Source organism: Mauremys reevesii, linkage group 1 (genome assembly GCF_016161935.1).
Source record: "Mauremys reevesii isolate NIE-2019 linkage group 1, ASM1616193v1, whole genome shotgun sequence".
Taxonomy (NCBI): Eukaryota; Metazoa; Chordata; order Testudines; family Geoemydidae; genus Mauremys; species Mauremys reevesii.
Window position 1 is genome coordinate 322591056 of NC_052623.1, and position 19699 is coordinate 322610754.

Here is a 19699-nt window from a genome sequence, read left to right on the forward strand (position 1 = left end):
AACCTGCACACTCAGGAGGGGGCTCAGGCACCCCAGAAGTGGACGGAGCAGGAGACCGAGGCACAGAAGGAGGATGACTGGCAGGAGGATGCCGCCAAGGGCACCACCGAGGCCAAGACACAAGGCAGGAGAACCCACGTGTCGCCCATGGAGGGGCAAAATGGGGAAACCGAGGCTGGTGGCCCTGAACCGTGACCCGAGGTGGCAGAGGTGCCCGCGTGGGAAAAGCAGGAGTGGAAAAACTCCGCTTGCTGCTGCAAATCAAGTTCACCATCAGTGAAAACTAGCTCAGCTGGAGAGAGCAACAGCTCAAAAAATGAGCCCCATGTATCCAGGAGTGGAGAGCGAGGCTCAGGTGGCAATGAAAGCTCACATCAAGTGAGAAACTGCAGCTCCTGCTCCCTGGCCGAGCCGAGTCTGCTCTCTGCTCTAGCTCACCAGCAAGAGAAAGAGAAAGCGACAGTAATGCTGCAGACCACCTGGAGGTGCCCCACAGGGGCTCCACCACTGGTGCCCGGGAGGGAAGACAGGCTCGGTGCCAACAGTCCTCTCCCTGCAGGGGAGGACCGCGCCGCCGGCACCGCGGCCATTTGCTGCGCCCAGGAGGCGCGCGCACAGCCGGCACCGCGGCCGTTTGCTGCGCCCAGGAGGCACGCGCACAGCCGGCACCGCGGCCGTTTGCTGCGCCCAGGAGGCACGCGCACAGCCGGCACCGCGGCCGTTTGCTGTGTCGTGGGGACCGGAGCCACAAGGACCTTCCTGACATGGGAGGTCGGGTCCCTGCCTCTGCGCTCTGTCGGAGCCACGGCTGAGGCATTAGAAAAAGCTGAGGCACCTGCCTTTGGTGCTGTCAGCACAGAGGGTAGGGATCTCACGGAAGACCTTCTACCCTTGTTAAAGTCTCTCCTGTGAGACTGTTCTGCTTCTTGCCTCCGCTCCAGGGAGGGTGAAGCAACGCTGCCCACCATTTCCAATCTGGCTGGGGAGCGTGTGGGAGCGGGTTTAACCTTTCCCATCTCCGAAAGCGGCTGTAAGAATTTTTCCGCCATCAGCATTTGAGCCGCAGATCCCTGTCGCAACGAGCTCTGACGAGGCTTGCGCAATGGAGGCACTTCACAGAGACGTGGGTGTCCCCGAGGCACTTCACACAGTATGAGTGCCCATCTGTCTGTGGCATGGATTCCTGACAGGAAATACACCTTTTGAATCCTGAAGCTCCTGGCATTATGAATTAGAGATGGCCGAGGAGAGTGCCTCAACTGGAGACAAGCCTGAAGGGTTTTTTTTTTTTTTTTTTTTTTTTAAATATAAGTAACTAACTATGTAACTATACTAAAGGAAGGGAAACAACTGGGATGTAACTAATAACTATTTCTATGTTCTTTGTTACTGTTTCCTATAGAGATCAGGGAAGAGAAGGCAGCACTGCCCCGAGTTCCGTCTTCGGCTGAGGACGGTTGAGAAGGAACTGAGGAGGGTGTGGGGCGCACGCACTCAGGAAGATTCCAACTAGACGGGAGATACCATCTGGGTGCGTGCGCCCCAACCAGGCACTGCTACCGAAAATCTCCGATCAACGGTGCCGGGACGCACCGTCACCTAGAGTGGAGCACCCACAGGGACAGCACTCGAAGAAGAATGAGAAATTAGTAGTACACATCTTAATGAAGGGTGCCATCTTACTACATTATTTAATTTTATTGGTGAAGGTAGGTAATGCTCAGGAGAAGTTCTACTTGATCGACCCACAGACTAAGCTATAGTATTTGTACATGGAATAGTATTACACGCTACGATGCCCAGACATGCCTCAAACCTAATATGGAGGAACCACCTTCTACGGCCAACTGGTCCTCTGAGACCACAACTTATTACACTTCACGCTGTTCCCTTTTACTCTCCCTGTATGTTATATCCACCTATTGTCTCCTATTTAGATTAGGAACTCTCTGGGGCAGAGACCGTCTTCACTTGTGTGTGCGCGCACATGCACCCAAGCTCAATGGGACCTCATGGTTAGGGTGCTAGCATGGAACTCAAGAGCTAGATTCAAATACCTGCTTTACCAGACTTTCTGTGTAACTCAGGGCAAGTCACTTATCTCTGTACCTCAGTATCCTCACAGGCATGTTGCGAGGATAAATATGTTAAAGACTGTGAGGCACTCATACCATGGTAATGGAGCTAAGATCGAGATAAGTACTATCACAATACAAGTAATGTAATATGGGTTGGAAGCATTAGATTTTTATCTGTAAATGTTGATAAATGTCAATTTCACCATACAGAAACCAGTGAAAAAGTATTTCCATCGATAATCGAAATTCACAGATCAGTAAAGTAAGAAAAATGCTGCTTGAGAAATTAGAGTTTACTTTAAGGCTATTTAGTTTGTATATTTTGACATACGATACTGAAATTTGTGTTTTAATGATTACGAGGCTTTAACTTTCTGAATCTCAAAATAGACTGTCATTAAATAATTATTGTCTGACCCTCTCATAATTTTCTGCAACTCTGAAATTTAAAGTTGATAAAAATTTAAAAAACATGCTTAAAAATAAACCAATTATCCATCAAAACTATATAAAAAAATCAAATTCTGCCAAGCCTACAAATTTACGAGGTGATAAGATAGTTCAGTCTCCATGCATGTTTGGTGTTGGTGCTTTTGGAGAGACTACCAGAAAAGGTATCAAATGAGGCAGTGACTCTCATTAAGAAGTGAACTGAATGTTAACTTTCATATAAATCAAATAGCTGTAGACAGGTTCATTATCATAGTGATAAAAAGTTTTCTCCTCTATAGTTACTAGCTTAAATCTACACAATATTCAATCCCTCGATTTATGTTTAAATGTACTCTAAATTTGAAGTAAAAGTCATACCCTGGTACAAAATAAACCTTGTGACTAAAATGGAAGAGACAATTGTTACAATATAAATGTAAATATTTACCAACTACTACAAAATAATATCTGACATACTATAGTATTTGCCTGTACTTAGAAAATGAAGTAGTATCTTAGGTGCTGTGATACGTAAGTGGTAGATAAAAATACATTGCCTTTTAAAATGGTGATTACTGTTGTATAAAAAAAATTGCACTTTTACATACTGTCGATAGGATGATCACCAAGTACTCCTGCCCTTGAAACGCCTCTACAGAACCAACTTTAATATCCATCAAATCAACGTTTCGCAGAAGAAACCTAATTTTTTCTACCTATAAAACAAAAATATTTGAAGGAATTTGTTTTTAGATGAAATAACTATATCTTTCATACAAAGTGTAACAAAAATAGAACCTAATGTACAAAATTTTATACCTCTCAAAGTGTTTGCATCTGTATTGAGAGCAAATGTTCCAACTGAATGATTAACAAGAGCTTTTAGATAAAGTACAAAGTTAACATGGGAGAGTGTCATACCTGTTGCCAACCTAATAGGTAAAGTACCCAATAACACAGTTTAGGTATGATTAGTTGTCTATGGACAAAGTGAATCTCAACATTTTAACTTGCAACTGATATTTTTTCAGTTTCAAATCAGTTCACGCTTCTTGGCCTTTTCATCACGTTAATATAGCTCAAGGATTTCAACATTACAAAATTTCTTGGTGTGTATTTAGTTACTATCCAGTCTCTCCACAATTTTCTCAACTGCTTCTGTAAGTAGGCAGAAGACCAACTCTGATGGATCTGGGGACTTTAATGAGAGGGAGAGGAGCACAATGTGTCCTTTTTCATTACTGCTAGCTTTTAATCTGATAATTTAATAGAAATATTATATATGATTGACAGTACAATACATAATGCGGCTAGGAAAGTACTCTGAAGTTAGCAATATTTTCTTGCAATAAACAGCACTAGTAGTGAATCAAAAATATGAGTTTAAATACAGAAACTTATCATTTATAAGCATCTGAATCAAACCTGTTTACGATATGGTGTAATCACCCCAATATCAGTCATTGACACTGCATTGTTAACGTGTTTCGCAAGAAGGCAACAATAACGCATTACTTGAACTGCTTCTGTAGGATTAAACCAAGAGGGGTTGTGTCCTTCACGTGTTTCAGTGCCCTGCATTAGGAGAGAAGAAAATAAAGATCAGATATTGAGAGTTGTTGCAAATTTAGTGATGAATACCTCCTGATTATCTTCTTAATACTTAGGAGTTGGTTTGGAAAGGAGTCAAATTATACAGTGGTGTTGGCTAATTTGATTAAATGTATCTACATGGTCTAGAATTAGACTGAGGAAAAACAAACAAGTCCTTCTCCAATTACTGCACTTCCAAGCATATGACATTTATATTACTAGAGAAGAGTCTCCCACCCATCAAATCTCCCTTAATACCACAATCCCATTTTAGTAATAATATTTTACATACCCTCATGCCATGAAAAATTAGTGGAAACCCCTTCCTCGGTAATTTTTCCCAACCCAACAAAGAAGTTACTACTGAAGAGTCTGCACAAACTTCCAGCTCTTTATGATAAAACAGTTTAGATGGCAACGCAAGCAATGTAGAATGTGATCTGTAATTCTTCAAAAGCTTTGTAACCTGCAAGGAAGAAAACTCAAAATTCATGAAATGAAACTACACATATACCATTACATTCTGCAATTCTTGCCTCTTTCTACCAGCAGAGTTTGTCTGCACTTTTCCTCTAACCCCTTCACTTGCCCCAGTGACCCCATCCCGTCACCTGATGTCCACACCTACTCTCATCCCCTCACTCTTTTCCTTAATCCCTCTCCCTCACATCTAACTCTTTTTCCTGACAATACAAGCATATTTAAGTCTTTCCCATCTTTAAAAAAACCTCTTAACCCCATTTGTCTCTCCAACTACCCATCTCCCTTTTGCCTCTAAGTTCGTTGAATGTGCTATCTACAGTCACTGTCTGGAGTTCCTCTACACTTCAGCTGCATCCTAGACCCTGTTCCAATCCAGCTTATGCCTCTTTCACACCACTGAAATCACTCCTGCTAAAATCTCTAATTACCTCTTCCTAGCTAAAGCTCAGAACCAATACTACATCTTCATGCCCTTTGGCCCATCAGTCTCATTTGACATTATCTACCATACTTCTTCCTGAAATATTGTCTTCCCTTGTTTTCCATAACTGTCTTCTCTTGGTCCTCCTCCTACCTCTAATTGTTCTTTCAGCGTGTTCTTCAGGAATCCTCTCATCTTCCCTCCAACTTTCTGTGTAGGTTCCACAAGGCTCTGTCCTTGGTCCTCTTTTTTTCCTACAATTTATCTCTGAGGCCTGGTCTACACTACAATTTTAGGTCAAATTTAGCAGCATTACCTCGATTTAAGCCTGGACCTGTCCACATGACAAAGCCCTTTTTTTCGACTTAAAGGGCTCTTTAAATCAATTTATTTACTCCACCTCCGACGAGGGGATTAGTGCTGAAATCAGCCTTGCTGGGTCGAATTTGGGGTACTGTGGACGCAATTCGACGATATTGGCCTCCAAAAGCTATCCCAGAGTGCTCCATTGTGACCGCTCTGGACAGCACTCGCAACTCAGATGCACTGGCCAAGTAGACAGGAAAAGGCCCGCAAACTTTTGAATCTCATTTCCTGTTTGGCCAGCGTGGTAAGGTGCAGGTGAGTGCAGATCTCATCAGCAGAGGTGACCATGATGGAGTCCCAGGATCGCAAAAGAGCTCCAGCATGGACCGAAGGGGAGGTACAGGATCTGCTCACCGTATGGAGAGACGAATCTGTGCTAGCTGAACTCCGTTCCAGTAAACGAAATGCCAAAACATTAGAAAAAGTCTCAAAGGGCATGAAGGACCAGAGGCCATAACAGGGATTCAAAGCAGTGCCGTGTGAAAATTAAGGAGCTAAAGCAAGCCTACCAAAAAAACAGAGAGGCAAACGGACGCTTCGGATCAGAGCCCCAAACATGCCACATCTATGATGAGCTGCATGCCATGCTAGGGGGTGCAGCCACCACTACCCCAACTCTGTGCTTTGACTCCGTCAATGGAGAGTCACGCAACATGGAAGCGGGTTTTGGGGACAAGGAAGATAATGATGAAGAGACTGAAGATAGCTCACAGCAAGGAAGAGGAGAAACCGGTTTCCCCAACAGCCAAGATATGTTTCTCACCCTGGACCTGGAGCCAGTAACCCCCAAACTCACCCAAGGCATTTTCCCAGACCCTGAAAGCAGAGAAGGGACCTCTGGTGAGTGTAACTTTGTAAATATTACACATGGTTTAAAAGCAAGCGTGTTTAATGATTAATTTGCCCTGGAAAAGTCTGTTAACGTGTATGGGGATGGAGCGGAAATCCTCCAGGGACATTTCCATAAAGCTCTCCTGGATGTACTCCCAAAGCCTTTGCAAAAGGTTTCTGTGGAGGGTGGCCTTATTCTGTCTGCCATGGTAGGACACTTTACCATGCCAGGCCAGTAGCACGTAGTCGGGAATCATTGCATAACAAAGCATGGTAGTGTATGGTCCCAGTGTTTGCTGGCATTCAAACATCAGTTCTTTATCTCGCTGTCTTATCCTCAGGAGAGCGATATCATTCATGGTCACCTGGTTTAAATAGGGTGCTTTTATTAAGGGGACATTCAGAGGTGCCCGTTCCTGCTCGGCTGTGCCTGAACAGAAATGTTCCCCGCGGTTAGCCACGTGGTGGGGGGAGGGGTGAAGTGAGTGATCTCTCACACCAAACTGGCAGGCCCTCAACATAAGAGGCAAAAATGCAACCTTGTAACGAAAGCACATGTGCTGTGTAATGTGAACAGCAAGGTTTAACATGAAAGTGTACCCATTGTTCTCTAAAATGTGTCTTTTTAACTGTCACTCTCCCTTTTCCGCCACCAGCTGCAAATATTTCTCCTTCGCAGAGGCTAGCAAAGATTAGAAGGTGAAAAAAATGCACTCAGGATGAAATGTTCTGAGCTCCTGCTGTCCTTCCACACTGACAGAGCACAGCAGAATGCGTGGAGGCAGACAATGTCAGAGTGCAGGAAACCACAATATGAACGTGAGGAGAGGTGGCGAGCTGAAGATGATAGGTGGTGTCAGCTCGCTGACAGAAGGCAAGAGTCGATGCTCAGGCTGCTGGAAGATCAAACTCATGCTCCAGCGTATGGTTGAGCTGCAGGAAAGGCAGCAGGAGCATAGACCGCTGCTACAGCCCCTGTGTAACCAATAGCCCTCCTCCCCAAGTTCCATAGCCTCCTCACCCAGACGCCCAAGAACACGGTGCGGGGGCCTCTGGCCACCCAGCCACTCCACCCCAGAGGATTGCCGAAGCAACAGAAGGCTGGCCTTCAATAAGTTTTAAAGATTTTAAGTTTTGAAGTTTTAAAGTGTAGTGTGGCCTTGTCCTTCCCTCCTCCCCCACCCCTCCCAAGCTACCTTGGCAGTTATCTCCCTATGTGTGTGATGAATTAATAAAGAATGCATGAATGTGAAGCAACAATGACTTTATTGCCTCTGCAAGAGGTGACTGAAGGGGGTAGGGGAGGGTGGCTAACTGACAGGGAAGAAGAGTGAACCAATGGGGGGGGATGGTTCATCAAGGAGAAACAAACAGAACTTTCACACCGTAGCCTGGCCAGTCATGAAACTGGTTTTCAAAGCTTCTCTGACACACACCACGCCCTCCTGTACTCTTCTAACCACCCTGGTGTCTGGCTGCGCGTAATCAGCGGCCAGGCGATTTGCCTTAACCTCCCACCCCGCCATAAACATCTCCCCCTTACTCTCTCATATATGTGGCGCGCACAGCAAGCAGTAATAACAATAGGAATATTGGTTTCACTGAGGTTTATCTGAGTCAGTGAACTGTGCCAGCGTGCTTTTAAACGTCCAAATGCACATTCTACCACCATTCTGCACTTGCTCAGCCTATAGTTGAATAGCTCCTGACTACTGTCCAGACTGCCTGTGTATGGCTTCATGAGCCATGGCATTAAGGGGTAGGCTGGGTCCCCAAGGATAACTATAGGCATTTCAGCATCCCCAACGGTTATTTTCTGGTCTCGGAAGAAAGTCCCTTCATGCAGCTTTTGAAACAGACTAGAGTTCCTGAAGACGCGAGTGTCATGTACTTTTCCCAGCCATCCCACGTTGATGTTGGTGAAGTGTCCCTTGTGATCCACCAGTGCTTGCAGCAGCATTGAAAAGTACCCCTTTCGGTTTATGTACTCACTGGCTTGGAGCTCCGGTGCCAAGACAGGTATATGGGTTCTATCTATCGCCCCACCATAGTTAGGGAATCCCATTTCAGCAAAGCCATCCACTATGACCTGCACATTTCCCAGAGTAACTACTCTTGATATCAGCAGCTCTTTGATTGCGTTGGCTACTTGGATCACAGCAGCCCCCACGGTAGATTTGTCCACTCCAAATTGATGCCTGACTGACTGGTAGCTGTCTGGCGTTGCAAGCTTCCACAGGGCTATCGCCACTCGCTTCTCAACTGTGAGGGCTGCTCTCACCTTGGTATTCTGGCGCTTCAGGGCAGGGAAAAGCAAGTCACAAAGTTCCATGAAAGTGCCCTTACGCATGCGAAAGTTTTGCAGCCACTGGAAATCATCCCAGACCTGCAACACTATGCAGTCCCACCAGTCTGTGCTTGTTTCCCGGGCTCAGAATCGGCATTCCACAGCATGAACCTGCCCCATTAACACCATGATGTGCACATTACTGGGGCCTGTACTTTGTGAGAAGTCTGTGTCCGTGTCTATGTCCTCATCACTCTCGTCACCACGCTGCCGTCGCCTCCTTGACTGGTTTTGCTTTGGCAGGTTCTGGTTCTGCATATACTCCAGGATAACACGCGGTGTTTACAGTGCTCAAAATTGCAGCAGTGATCTGAGCAGGCTCCATGATCCCAGTGCTATGGCATCTGGGCTGAAAAAAGGCGCAAAATGACTGTCTGCTCTGATGGAGGGAGGGGTGACTGACAACATGGCTTACAGGGAATTAAAATCCACAAAGGCGGTGGCTTTGCATCAAGGAGAAACACAAACAACTGTCACACAGAATGACTCCCTCAAGGATTGAGCTCAAAACCCTGGGTTTAGCAGGCCATTGATTTCACGGAGGGAGGGAGGGGGCAAATGAATACAAAACAAATAGGGTTTATTTCTTGTTTTGATCCACTCCACCTATCTTTTACATCTTTAGGCTAGCAGCAGATGGTGCAGTTCGACTGCTAGCCATCATAATCTCCTGGCTTCTCGCCAGAAGACAGTATAGTAGGACTGCTAGCCATTGTCATCTCCTGGGTGCTCGGCAGAAGATGGGAATGACCTGGCTGAGTCACTCCCATGTCTGCCCAGGTGCCCCTGACTGTCCCATCTTATTCTTCGATTATAAGAATATGAGGGCTTATGAGGGCAGGGATCTGTTTGTTTTGTGTCTGCACTGCACCTTGATAAATGGAGTCTATGACTAAGGCTCCTAGGCACTACACTAACATAAATAATACTAATTCATCTCCATAGCACAGCAACAATTCTTGGCTGCTCTAGTGCAGGGTATACAAACTCATGGATCTCTTGTGTTTAAAGAAGAATATAGCTGATTTTTTTGTAGTAAAGTTCTATGACAAGATCTACTGTAGCTTTTTAAAAATAAAAATAAAAACTGATTTTATTAAATACTGCCTTCTTCCCAAATGCTATAATATAATTCCCAGTAGACTCCATAATATTTAGACTCAGCACTCAGCTAAAATAGATCTTAATGAAAGGGAACCAGTTATGGGATTTTTAACCTTGCTAAGGAAGGAAGTGAGAAAAGGGGACAAGCTCATTTTACGTGCATACAATTATACAGCCAAAAGCCTAAAAAAGAATGGTAAATGCGTCTTCTTGCCCTTCCCTCTCATCTCTGTGGCCATTATTATCCGCTGTGACCCTGTGTGATCTCAGGATAAGTACGGCTGGGCTAGTTCAGCCTCTTGGATGGGGTAACTTCTGCAGGAAGTGGTACTGGTGATCTATTAAATATTTTTCTTTCAAGTGAATCAGTACAACCAATGCTTCAGAATGACCTTAGCGGACACCGGGCTACTTTGGGCAAAATGTACCACAAGCTCAGATCACTCATGTTACTTAAATATTCTTTGCCCTTTTTGGAAAAAGAAAGATGTTCAAGTTAGCACCTGAGCAAATTGCAATTCCAGTCATCACAGTCTGTTTAAGTTCTCCTGCTGTTTCCATTGAACATGCTATTAGAGTTTCTTTTTGTTTCAGCTCTGTGGTGAATGAAGTAGTTTTACAGCTTTGTTATATAGTAGCCAGTATTTACATTCACTGCTTTCCAGCAATTCTATAGACGCTCATTTTCTGCTGCTGCAATATTATCTTTCCACCTTTTATGTGGCAAGATTCACAGATTTATACTTTCTATGTTAAAAGGTGGCCTAACATTGGGAGGTGGGGCAATTGTGCCTGTGGGGCATATTTATGGATAGATGAATGTCTGAACATTTTTCTTACATTTGTTTTATTAATATTAAATATTGGAGGAGGGTTTCTGAGTTGCTTTTTTAGTAGAAAAAGCAAGTCCTGTTTACCTTTGGAGTTTTATGGAGGACTGAGGAAAACTGAAGGCTTGTCTACATGAACACTAAGTTTGCAGCAAGATAGGATGTAGATCTGCCCTGCACTAGCCTAATGCGCATTAAGTGTCCATGTGGACCCTGCTGCCATGCATTAACAGTTCACTAGTGCAGGGGTTCTCAACCCTCTCTCTTTCTGAGCCCCTGCAACATGCTATAAAAATTCCAGGGCCTGGGGAGGCTCGGGGCTTCAGCTGCAGGGTGGTGGTGCGGTGCATGTGTATGTGTTTTTCTGGGATTCTGGCCTGCGGGGCACAGGGTTCCAGCTGCTGGATGGTGCACTTGGGCATAGGTATAGTTTGACTTTATTTTAGGGATAAGGGCCAGGCGAGGCTCGGGCCAGCTCCACACAGCAGGGTCCTGGAAGGGAGCACCACCCTCCACCCCGACTCACCTCAGCAGGCCACTCAGCCTGTCTGTGTTGAGGGGTGGGGGCACAACCAAAAATTATAACTCAAAGAGCATGCTCAGCTCAAAAAGTATGAAAAATGCTCACAGTGCAGGGAGAGACGTAGCTAGGGGCTATGCAAGGGCAAGGGGTAGCTCCGGGTGCAGGGAGAAAGGTAGCTAGGAGCTGTGTGCAGTCAGGGGGATAGCAAAGAGCTGTGTGCTGGGAGGGCCCCCACAGACCTCCCCCTGTGGTCTCTGCTCCGCAAGGGCTCTGCTGGCGCTGAAGCCAGGACCCCCCATCCAGGCTGCTCTTACTGGCTGTGTGAGCAGTAAAAGGGGGCTGGGAGCTGAGGAGCAACTGTAGACCTGGGCACCAGGAGAAGGAGACGGGGGAGCACCATAGCTGCCCACTTCATGACACCAGTCAGAGTAGCAGCCATCCTGTACTGCCCAGCTCTGGCTTCCCTTTTTGACCTGGGCAGGACCTTGGGGTAGGGGGGTGAGTGACAGGGGGTAGGGTCAGGTAAGTGATAAGCAGTATCATTAGGAGGCAGGGATCAGAGTCTATTTAAATAGTTGACTGCACCACAGCTTTTCCAAAGTTTGTATCAGATCTTGCAATTGTAGTGATGTTGTAATGATGAGTGAAGGTATGCACAGAGGACCAAGTAGCTGCCCTACAAACATCCAGTATGGGTACGCCCTTTAGAAAAACTAGAGATAGCTTGAGATCTCATTAATGGGCTGACAGTCTCTGTGAAGGAGGGGTATTCACTATCTCAATAAGCTGTTATGATACAGGAAGTAATCTGTCAGGAAAATGTTTCTGCTGAAACTGCCTGCCATCTTACTCTGTCAGCACACAAAACAGAGCTGAGGAGATAGCCTGAAAGGCTCAGTCCTCTCCAGGGAGACAGCTAATACTTCCGTATAAAGTATGCAGATGATCTTCATCCCTATTTGAGTGTGGCTTCAAAAAAACACATAGGTAAATATATTAAAATTTGTGGATGTGCTCTCAAAGCTACCTGGATCTTTGATAAACAGCATATATAGGAGGTCCTGCTATGAGACCCTGATGCTCATCAAGTCTTCTCGCTGACATAATAGGAATGAGGCGAGATGTCTTCTGATATAAGTGAGACAAAGAACAGGTGGCCATAGGCTCAAATTAAGGCCCATTAAAGATGCTATAGTCTGGGGGCCCAAATGGAAAATCCTGACTAAAACTGAAATTTGTAGCATCCATCTGCAGAAATAGTTAACACATTTTTATGAAGGAATTAATCCCCAAGAGTGATTTGCTGGGGTGTGTGTGTGGTCTATTATGCAGTGGAAATTGAGAATTATGGGTGCTTTTGTAAATCATATCAAATTGCCTTCACGGATTTCTTGAAAAAGTCCAAGTAATGACTTCTTTAATACATGTATAATTATACATAGATTTCATCCCACAGTGATTTCATTATGGCAAATTTACTTTAAATATGTTCTCTGGTTGTTTTGTCTATATGTGTAATTTGTTGTTTTGTCTATATGTGTAATTTATGAGTCGCTTACATAATGTAATGTGATTATTTTACCTGCTATTCCAACAGTAACATCTATTGGGTACTGTCCAGTACTGCCAGTATCAGCTGTTGAAAAGAATACAGTTTTCACTGTAATGAAGAATGTCAACAAGATGTCTAGGACACTTGGCCAAGATTACGGTGTTTTGACATTTGATGAGGCTATATAGTGTAAGGCTAAAGATATTCAGGGGAGGTGCCCAGAGGAATTTCAGAAAACAGTCTTGAGGATGAGTGGTTTCTACATAGCACAGACAGTTCTGGCTATAACTGGAAAGAAGTATGAAGAGAGATCTGGAAGACATCCTCATAGAATTTCAGTCGTATGGTAGCAACACAGCAAGCAGTCTACTTAAAGGCAAGTCATACAACTGTGGAATGTAGGCCCACAAGCTTACAGTGGAGGCTCTGTCCAGACTGCGGTGGCAGGCATTTTGTAAATGGATACAAGGCAATGAGATGGACTGTGATGTAGACCTTACCAACAGCAAGCTCCAGGAATGTCAAAATGCAGTATCGAAAATGGTGCAACAAGTCTCACAGCAGACACTTGCCCAGCTCAGTGATGCCCTCAAGAATCCAGTACAGGATGTATTGCACAGATTCTGCAATTTTGGAACAGCAACTTCCCAAACTTTTCCATTCTGAAATGATTATATCATAATAGTTAACATCACAATGTGTTTCATTAGAGCAGAAAGTGAAAACTGGCACATACATCTTGCAGTGCTTTTAGAGATACTACTACTTTTCGCTTTTGACTGCACTAGCTATGCCCGCTGGGTATCTGTGTACATCAGTGATATGAAGTTTGTCAGATTATGCCACCCAAAGTTCATGATCAGTCTGTGTAAGGAACTCATGTAGTGGCTCAGTCTAGAAATAAATTCAGCAAAGTCTGGATAGACATGGCACCTGAACAAACAGTAAACTGTGATAAAAGAAAAAGGGGATATAGTGGGTTTAACTTTGAAACCAGGAGCCTAGATGGTTCATCACTGCTCATGAGTGTTCAGCTATCACAACTTCCATTAAGATAACATGTGATATGGTAGACTCAGATGTTTCACAAGGAAAACACAAGGAGGCTGCACCATGTTGCAGACAATGGAAGGATATGTAAATGAGGGAGTCCCCGCCATCACTGAATCCATGACAAACCCATCTGATCTGAATGTGAACTGATAACATTCACCAACATTGCAAATTGCATTGTTTGCACCTGCAGAGGTTGCCACCAAGCTTGTTCCTACAAATGATATAGGAATCAAAGCAATAAAACAGTCTATGGAAGAGATTAAATTCAAATACCACTAGTTTCTTTGAACCACCACCTCAACATCAAGACATTCACATCTCTAAGCAAGAAGTTCAACCTGCAAGTTAGTAGTGATAAGAAAGTGACTATCAATGCAGAGAGAGTTGGTTAGCTGTCTTGTAGTAGCTGCACAAACAAGAGATACATGAGCGTTCCACTGTTCAATATGTTCTAGCACATTTGGATGGTACCCTGAACAAAACTGCAAAGAGTAAGCTGTTGCCTGAATTAGAAAAGAGTGAGAGTCCGTATCAACTGCCAGCATTCAACATGCCCACAACTTGAATAGCAGATGGCAAGGCTGTTATTCAAATGGTCGGGCCAGGAGGTACAACTAGCTTTGCAGAACGTGCTGACTTGGGTTTCAGAATAGTACATCACCCTCTAAAAAGTTATGAGAGCTGCAAAAGAATAGATATTGTCTTTGATTATATCATGTCACAGATTAAATTTAAAGTGTCTGGGCATGCAAGAGGCAATCATCACAAAGCAATTAAGTCAAAATCCATAGTTCCAATGGAGTAAATTCATTGGAAATCCCAAGAATAAAGCACATCTTGTAAAAATTTTCTCAGAATCAAATTCTCAGTACAGAAACTGTACTTAGCTTAGATCAGAAAATGAGTATTGCTGGTATATTAAAGGACGGTCTCATTGCTCGCATGGTCACTTCAGATGGAGTTGTAGACTATGACAATCTATTCTCATTGGATGAATAAAGTAGATATTTGGCTTCTATTTCATGTTGCACATGCTTCACAAGAATACCCTTGTGTAGTGGTGTGGTCTTCAGAGACACTGACATTGCAGTTCTCTGTGTACATTTATTCACAAGTTGGAAACAATTTCAGAGCTTTGGTTTCATACTAGTGTGGAAAAAAACAAAAAAACCCAAACAGGTTTATACCAACCCACACCACAGCAGCTGAACTTGGTCAACAATACAGAATGTTGCCAGCAGTACACATGCTGACTCAGTGTGATTCAACCATCTGCTTGGCAAGGGTTGGCAAACTAAAGCCATGGAAGCTTGTCAGGAAGAATCCACAGAAACGTAAAAGCCTTCCCACTTCTGGCATTATGATGGCTATACCTCCTGCACAGTTGAAATCAGCACAGCTTCTGATAACTCTTCTCTATGACCCAACAGCTAACTCTGTGGATGCAAATAGTATCGAAATATAAGCGTCTCTGTCACAAACAGGCCCAGAACGTGGCTTTCACCCCCAATTTAAATAATCTTATGAAACATACCAAGCACACAAATTATCCTTACTGAGAACCATACCACGGAGGCTCAGCCTGATATCCCTTCCCCAATTGGAAATGGCTGGCATCATAACATTGATGAACACATTTCTCCAACAGTTGACTAATGCCAGACATCTGTCCCTCAAGCACTCCAGGAGCTCATTACATGGATGCGGGGGGGGGGGGGGGCGCCAAGTGTGAGCACAACTACAGGTGTTCAAGACACAGTATGGCAAGCAAACAGGCTTGCTAGAATACTGATGGTGAGGTTACTGCCTTGGATTTGAGGTGTGTGTGTACCTCAGAATGTGATCAAACTCATTGCAACCATATTATGTGCATTTACCCACCATGAATTAATAAAACAGAACACCACATAGTAAAGGGTTAATTTGAAAATAGGTTTTTAGAGGCAAGGTCAAAAAACTAGCTGGCAGTTTCTGCTAATCAGAACGGGAGGAGGGGAAAGAGTGTTGATTTTAGTAGGGGTCACTATAATCTATAAGTTAGTTATAAAAGACTAGATAACACATTTTGTATTTTGGAGCAGTCCTCTGAAGCCACCTTGAGAGAGATTTTTCCTGATGCCTTTTCTCCTTGGCAAGTGAGCAACTGGCCACTGCAAACCTGCTGTTAATTACTCAATACTGTTCCAGATTTTAGGTAAATATTTGGGATGGTCTAAACCTATTGCTTATGTCTGTGTGTGCAGTAATTTTATTAAATCTAATAAACTGCAGTTTTAGATAGATTAATGAAAGTAAGTGTGCTCTATCATATGGAATTGCTATGTTCCCACTCATTTATTCTCAACACTGCCTGGAGCAAAACAGTGAAGTTACTCCTGCTGTTGGAGGTGGACTGGACTCTGCGCGCTAGGTGGAGTTGCCAGAGCCAACAGTGGCTCTAGGGAGGATGAGTGGCCCAGCACAGGTCTCATTGCATTAGTCACTCCCCACTTGTCCCTCTTTGGCACTGGAGAGCAGTGGTTTCCCCAGGAATTGAAATTAGGGGAGGTGTTTGAATTTACAGGGGGGGTGTCAGGACCAATGAGATATATAAAAAAGATATGAATAAAGTAAATGTTTTGTTAGGATTATGCAAATTTAACATAAGAATAATGCAAGTTACACCAAAACACATAACAGGTCTAGATTTCTAAAAAAACATACATTTTAAAAAAAAGTATTTAATTTAAATTGACTTTTGAAAAGTAAGCCATCATAGGGTAAGAGGAAAGTCCTCTCATGGATCAGTAACTGGTTAAAAGATGGGAAACAAAGGGTAGGAATAAATTATCAGTTTTCAGAATGGAGAGAGATAAAAAGTGGTATCCCTGAGGGGTCGGTACTGGTGCTGTTCAACATATTCATAAATGATCTGGAAAAATGGGTAAACAGTGAGGTGGCAAAATTTGCAGATGATACAAAATTATTCAAGATAGGTAAGTCCCAGACAGACTGCGAAGAATTACAAAGGGATCTCATGAAACTGGGTGACTGGGCAACAAAAATGGCAGATGAAATTTAATGTTGATAAATGCAAAGTAATGTACATTGGAAAACAATCTCAACTATACATACAAAATGAAGGAGTCTGAATTAGCTGTTAACACTCAAGAAAGATCTTGCAGTCATTGTGGATAGTTCTCTGAAAACATCCACTCAGTGTGCAGCAGCAGTCAGTGATTCCCAACATTCTGTTTGCTTTTTTAAAAAGAACAGGAGCACTTGTGGCACCTTAGAGACTAACAAATTTATTTGAGCATAAGCTTTCGTGGGCTACAGTCCACTTCATCGGATGTAGCCCACGAAAGCTTATGTTCTTTTTGCAGTACAGACTAACATGGCTGCTACTCTGAAACCTTTGCATTTTAAAGAAAGTGATAGATAATAAGACAGAAAATATCATATTGCCTCTATATAAATCCATGGCACATGTACACCTTGAATACTGTGTGCAGATCTGGTTACCCCATCCCAAAAAAGACATACTGGAAAGGCACAAAGTACAGAAATGGGCAACTAAAATGATTAGGAGCATGAAATAGGAGAAGAAATTAAAATGACTGGGAATATTCAGCTTAGAAAAGAGATGACTAAGGGGGGATATGCTAAAGGTCTATAAAATCTTGACTGATGTGAAGAAAGTGAACAAAGTAAATGTTTTGTTAGGATAATGCAAATTTAACATGAGGAAAATGCAAGTTACACCAAAAGACATAACAGATCTAGATTTCTAAAAAAATATATAATTTAAAAAAATGTATTTAATTTAAATTGACTTTTGAAAAGTAAGCCATCATGGGGTAAGAGGGAATATCCTCTCATGGATCAGTAACTGGTTAAAAGATGGGAAACAAAGGGTAGGAATAAATTATCAGTTTTCAGAATGGAGAGATATAAATAGTGGTATCCTTGAGGTGTCAGTACTGGGACCAGTCCTATTCAACATATTCATCTGGAAAAATGGGTAAACAGTGAGGTGGCAAAATTTGCAGATGATACAAAACTATTCAAGATAATTAAGTCCCAGGCAGACTGCGAAGAGCTACAAAGGGATGTCACACAACTGGGTGACTGGGCAATAAAATGGCAAATTAAATTCAGTGTTGATAAATGCAAAGTAATGCACATTGGAAAGCAATCTCAACTATACATACAAAATGATGGCATCTGAATTAGCTGTTAACACTCAAGGAAGAGAATCTTGGAGTCATTGTGGATAGTTCTCTGAAAACATCCACTCCATGTGCAGCAACAGTCACAAAAGCAAACAGAATGTTGGGAATCATTAAGAAAGGGATAGATAATAAGACAGAAAATATCATATTGCCTCTATATAAATCCATGGTACGTGCACACCTTGAATAGTGTGTGTAGATCTGGTCACTCATCCTAAAAATATATATATTGGAATTGGAAAAGGTACAGAGATGGGCAACTAAAATGATGAGGGGTATGAAACAGGAGGAGAGATTAAAGTGACTGGGAATTTTCAGCTTAGAAAAGAGATGACTAATGGGGTTATGATAGAGGTCTACAAAATCTTGACTGGTGCGAAAAAGTGAATAAGGAAATTTTATTTAATTCTTCACATAACACAAGAACTAGCAGTCACCCAATTAAATTAATAGGCAGCAGATTTTAAAAAAACAAAAGAAAGTATTTCTTCACACAATATAAAGTCAACCCAGGGAACTCTTTGCCAGGGGATGCTGTGAAGACCAAAACTATAACAGGATTTTAAAAAGAACTAGATAAATTCCTGGAGAACAGGTCCATCTGTGGCTATTGGCCTGGATGAGAGGGATGCAACGCCATGCTCTGAGTGTCCCTAGCCTGTTTGCCAGAAGCTGGGAATGGGCAACAGGGGATGGATCACTTGATGATTCCCTGTTCTATTCATTCCCTCTGAAGCACCTGGCCTTGACCACTGTTGTAAGACAGGGCACTGGGCTATATGGACCATGGGTCTGACCCAGTATGACCATTCTTATGTAAAAATTAATTATAATAAAAATGTTTAGTACAGAAACTCCCCAACATAATGACCTTCCAAGATAGCAACAATGTGAGATAACAACCTTGGCAAATACTGCATTTTAAAAATCTTGGCCTACTGGGAAACATATTTATATAAGTTTCCATTCCCAGTCACAAATCCAGCATTCTGGAGCAAACTGACTAAAATATAGTCCAACAAACAAATGTTTATTTAACATGCCCCTCACTTTTCCCTCCACCGCACTCCACTCACCGGTGTTGTCCTTGGTCAGTGGAGACTCAGAGTTCAGAGGTGCTTTCACGTGAATACACCTTCCAGGTGGGGGACAAAAAGGCACAGTTTGCTCTGGCCACGGCTGTTCGTTGTGCCACCGTTCACTCCACCGCTCTGTTGCCAATGGCCCTGCACAGTCACCTTCTGCTGTCACCTGCCACTGTGACCTCTATGAGTTGGTCTCTTGAGGTTCCACCAGCTCTCAGTGATTTCAGCTGAGCTCTCAGTGCGGGAACCTCGCTGCTAGTGCAGTCTGGGCTGTCTCTTACACAAAAACACTGTACCCACAGGAACACTGTCCCCACAACAGGACTAAGCACTTAGACCTGATTGTCAGTGATTTCAGCTGCAGTGGTCACTTAACAGAACAAAAGACTATCTATGGAGCCTAGTCAGCTCTGTCTTTAAACAGTGGAGAGGGACAGGTCCCCACCCTCTCTCTTGATGCCTTCAAATCATCACAGGCTAAGCACAGTTCTACTGCCCTTTACTCATACAATAAGAACAACATTTCATCCCTTTTCCCCCCACATTCAAGTGGTTTGTAATCCAACCCCAGCCAAAATCTATCACTTGGACAACACAGCTCTGTTTGCTGGATACCTAGGTAGATTAGGTGTGAATGTAAATATAATCTGGCCCTGAAGTCTTAGCCCCCAGCTCATCACTAGCTGTCAGGGAGAACTCATTTAGACTTTGCTTACAAATCAGCATTTGAAATTATTAGGTTGGCCAACATCACCGAAATGAATGCACTGACATCATAAAAAAC

At 43.3% G+C, this 19699-nt stretch overlaps 1 protein-coding gene across 8 annotated transcripts in view; it reads right to left on the minus strand.

Moving 5' to 3' along the window:
* Positions 1–19699, minus strand: part of MOV10L1 (Mov10 like RISC complex RNA helicase 1) — a 91191-nt gene that overhangs the window by 12916 nt on the left and 58576 nt on the right. For 7 of the 8 annotated variants that reach the window (XM_039512514.1, XM_039512535.1, XM_039512504.1 and 4 more), the window contains 3 exons: positions 4396–4569; positions 3936–4085; positions 3119–3226 (listed from right to left, as the gene is read on the minus strand). In XM_039512514.1, the coding sequence (XP_039368448.1) occupies positions 3119–3226; positions 3936–4085; positions 4396–4569 (432 nt within the window). Of the gene's footprint in view, positions 1–3118; positions 3227–3935; positions 4086–4395; positions 4570–13066; positions 13223–19699 lie in introns of those variants that run through there. The other variant, XM_039512544.1, reaches the window with a different exon arrangement.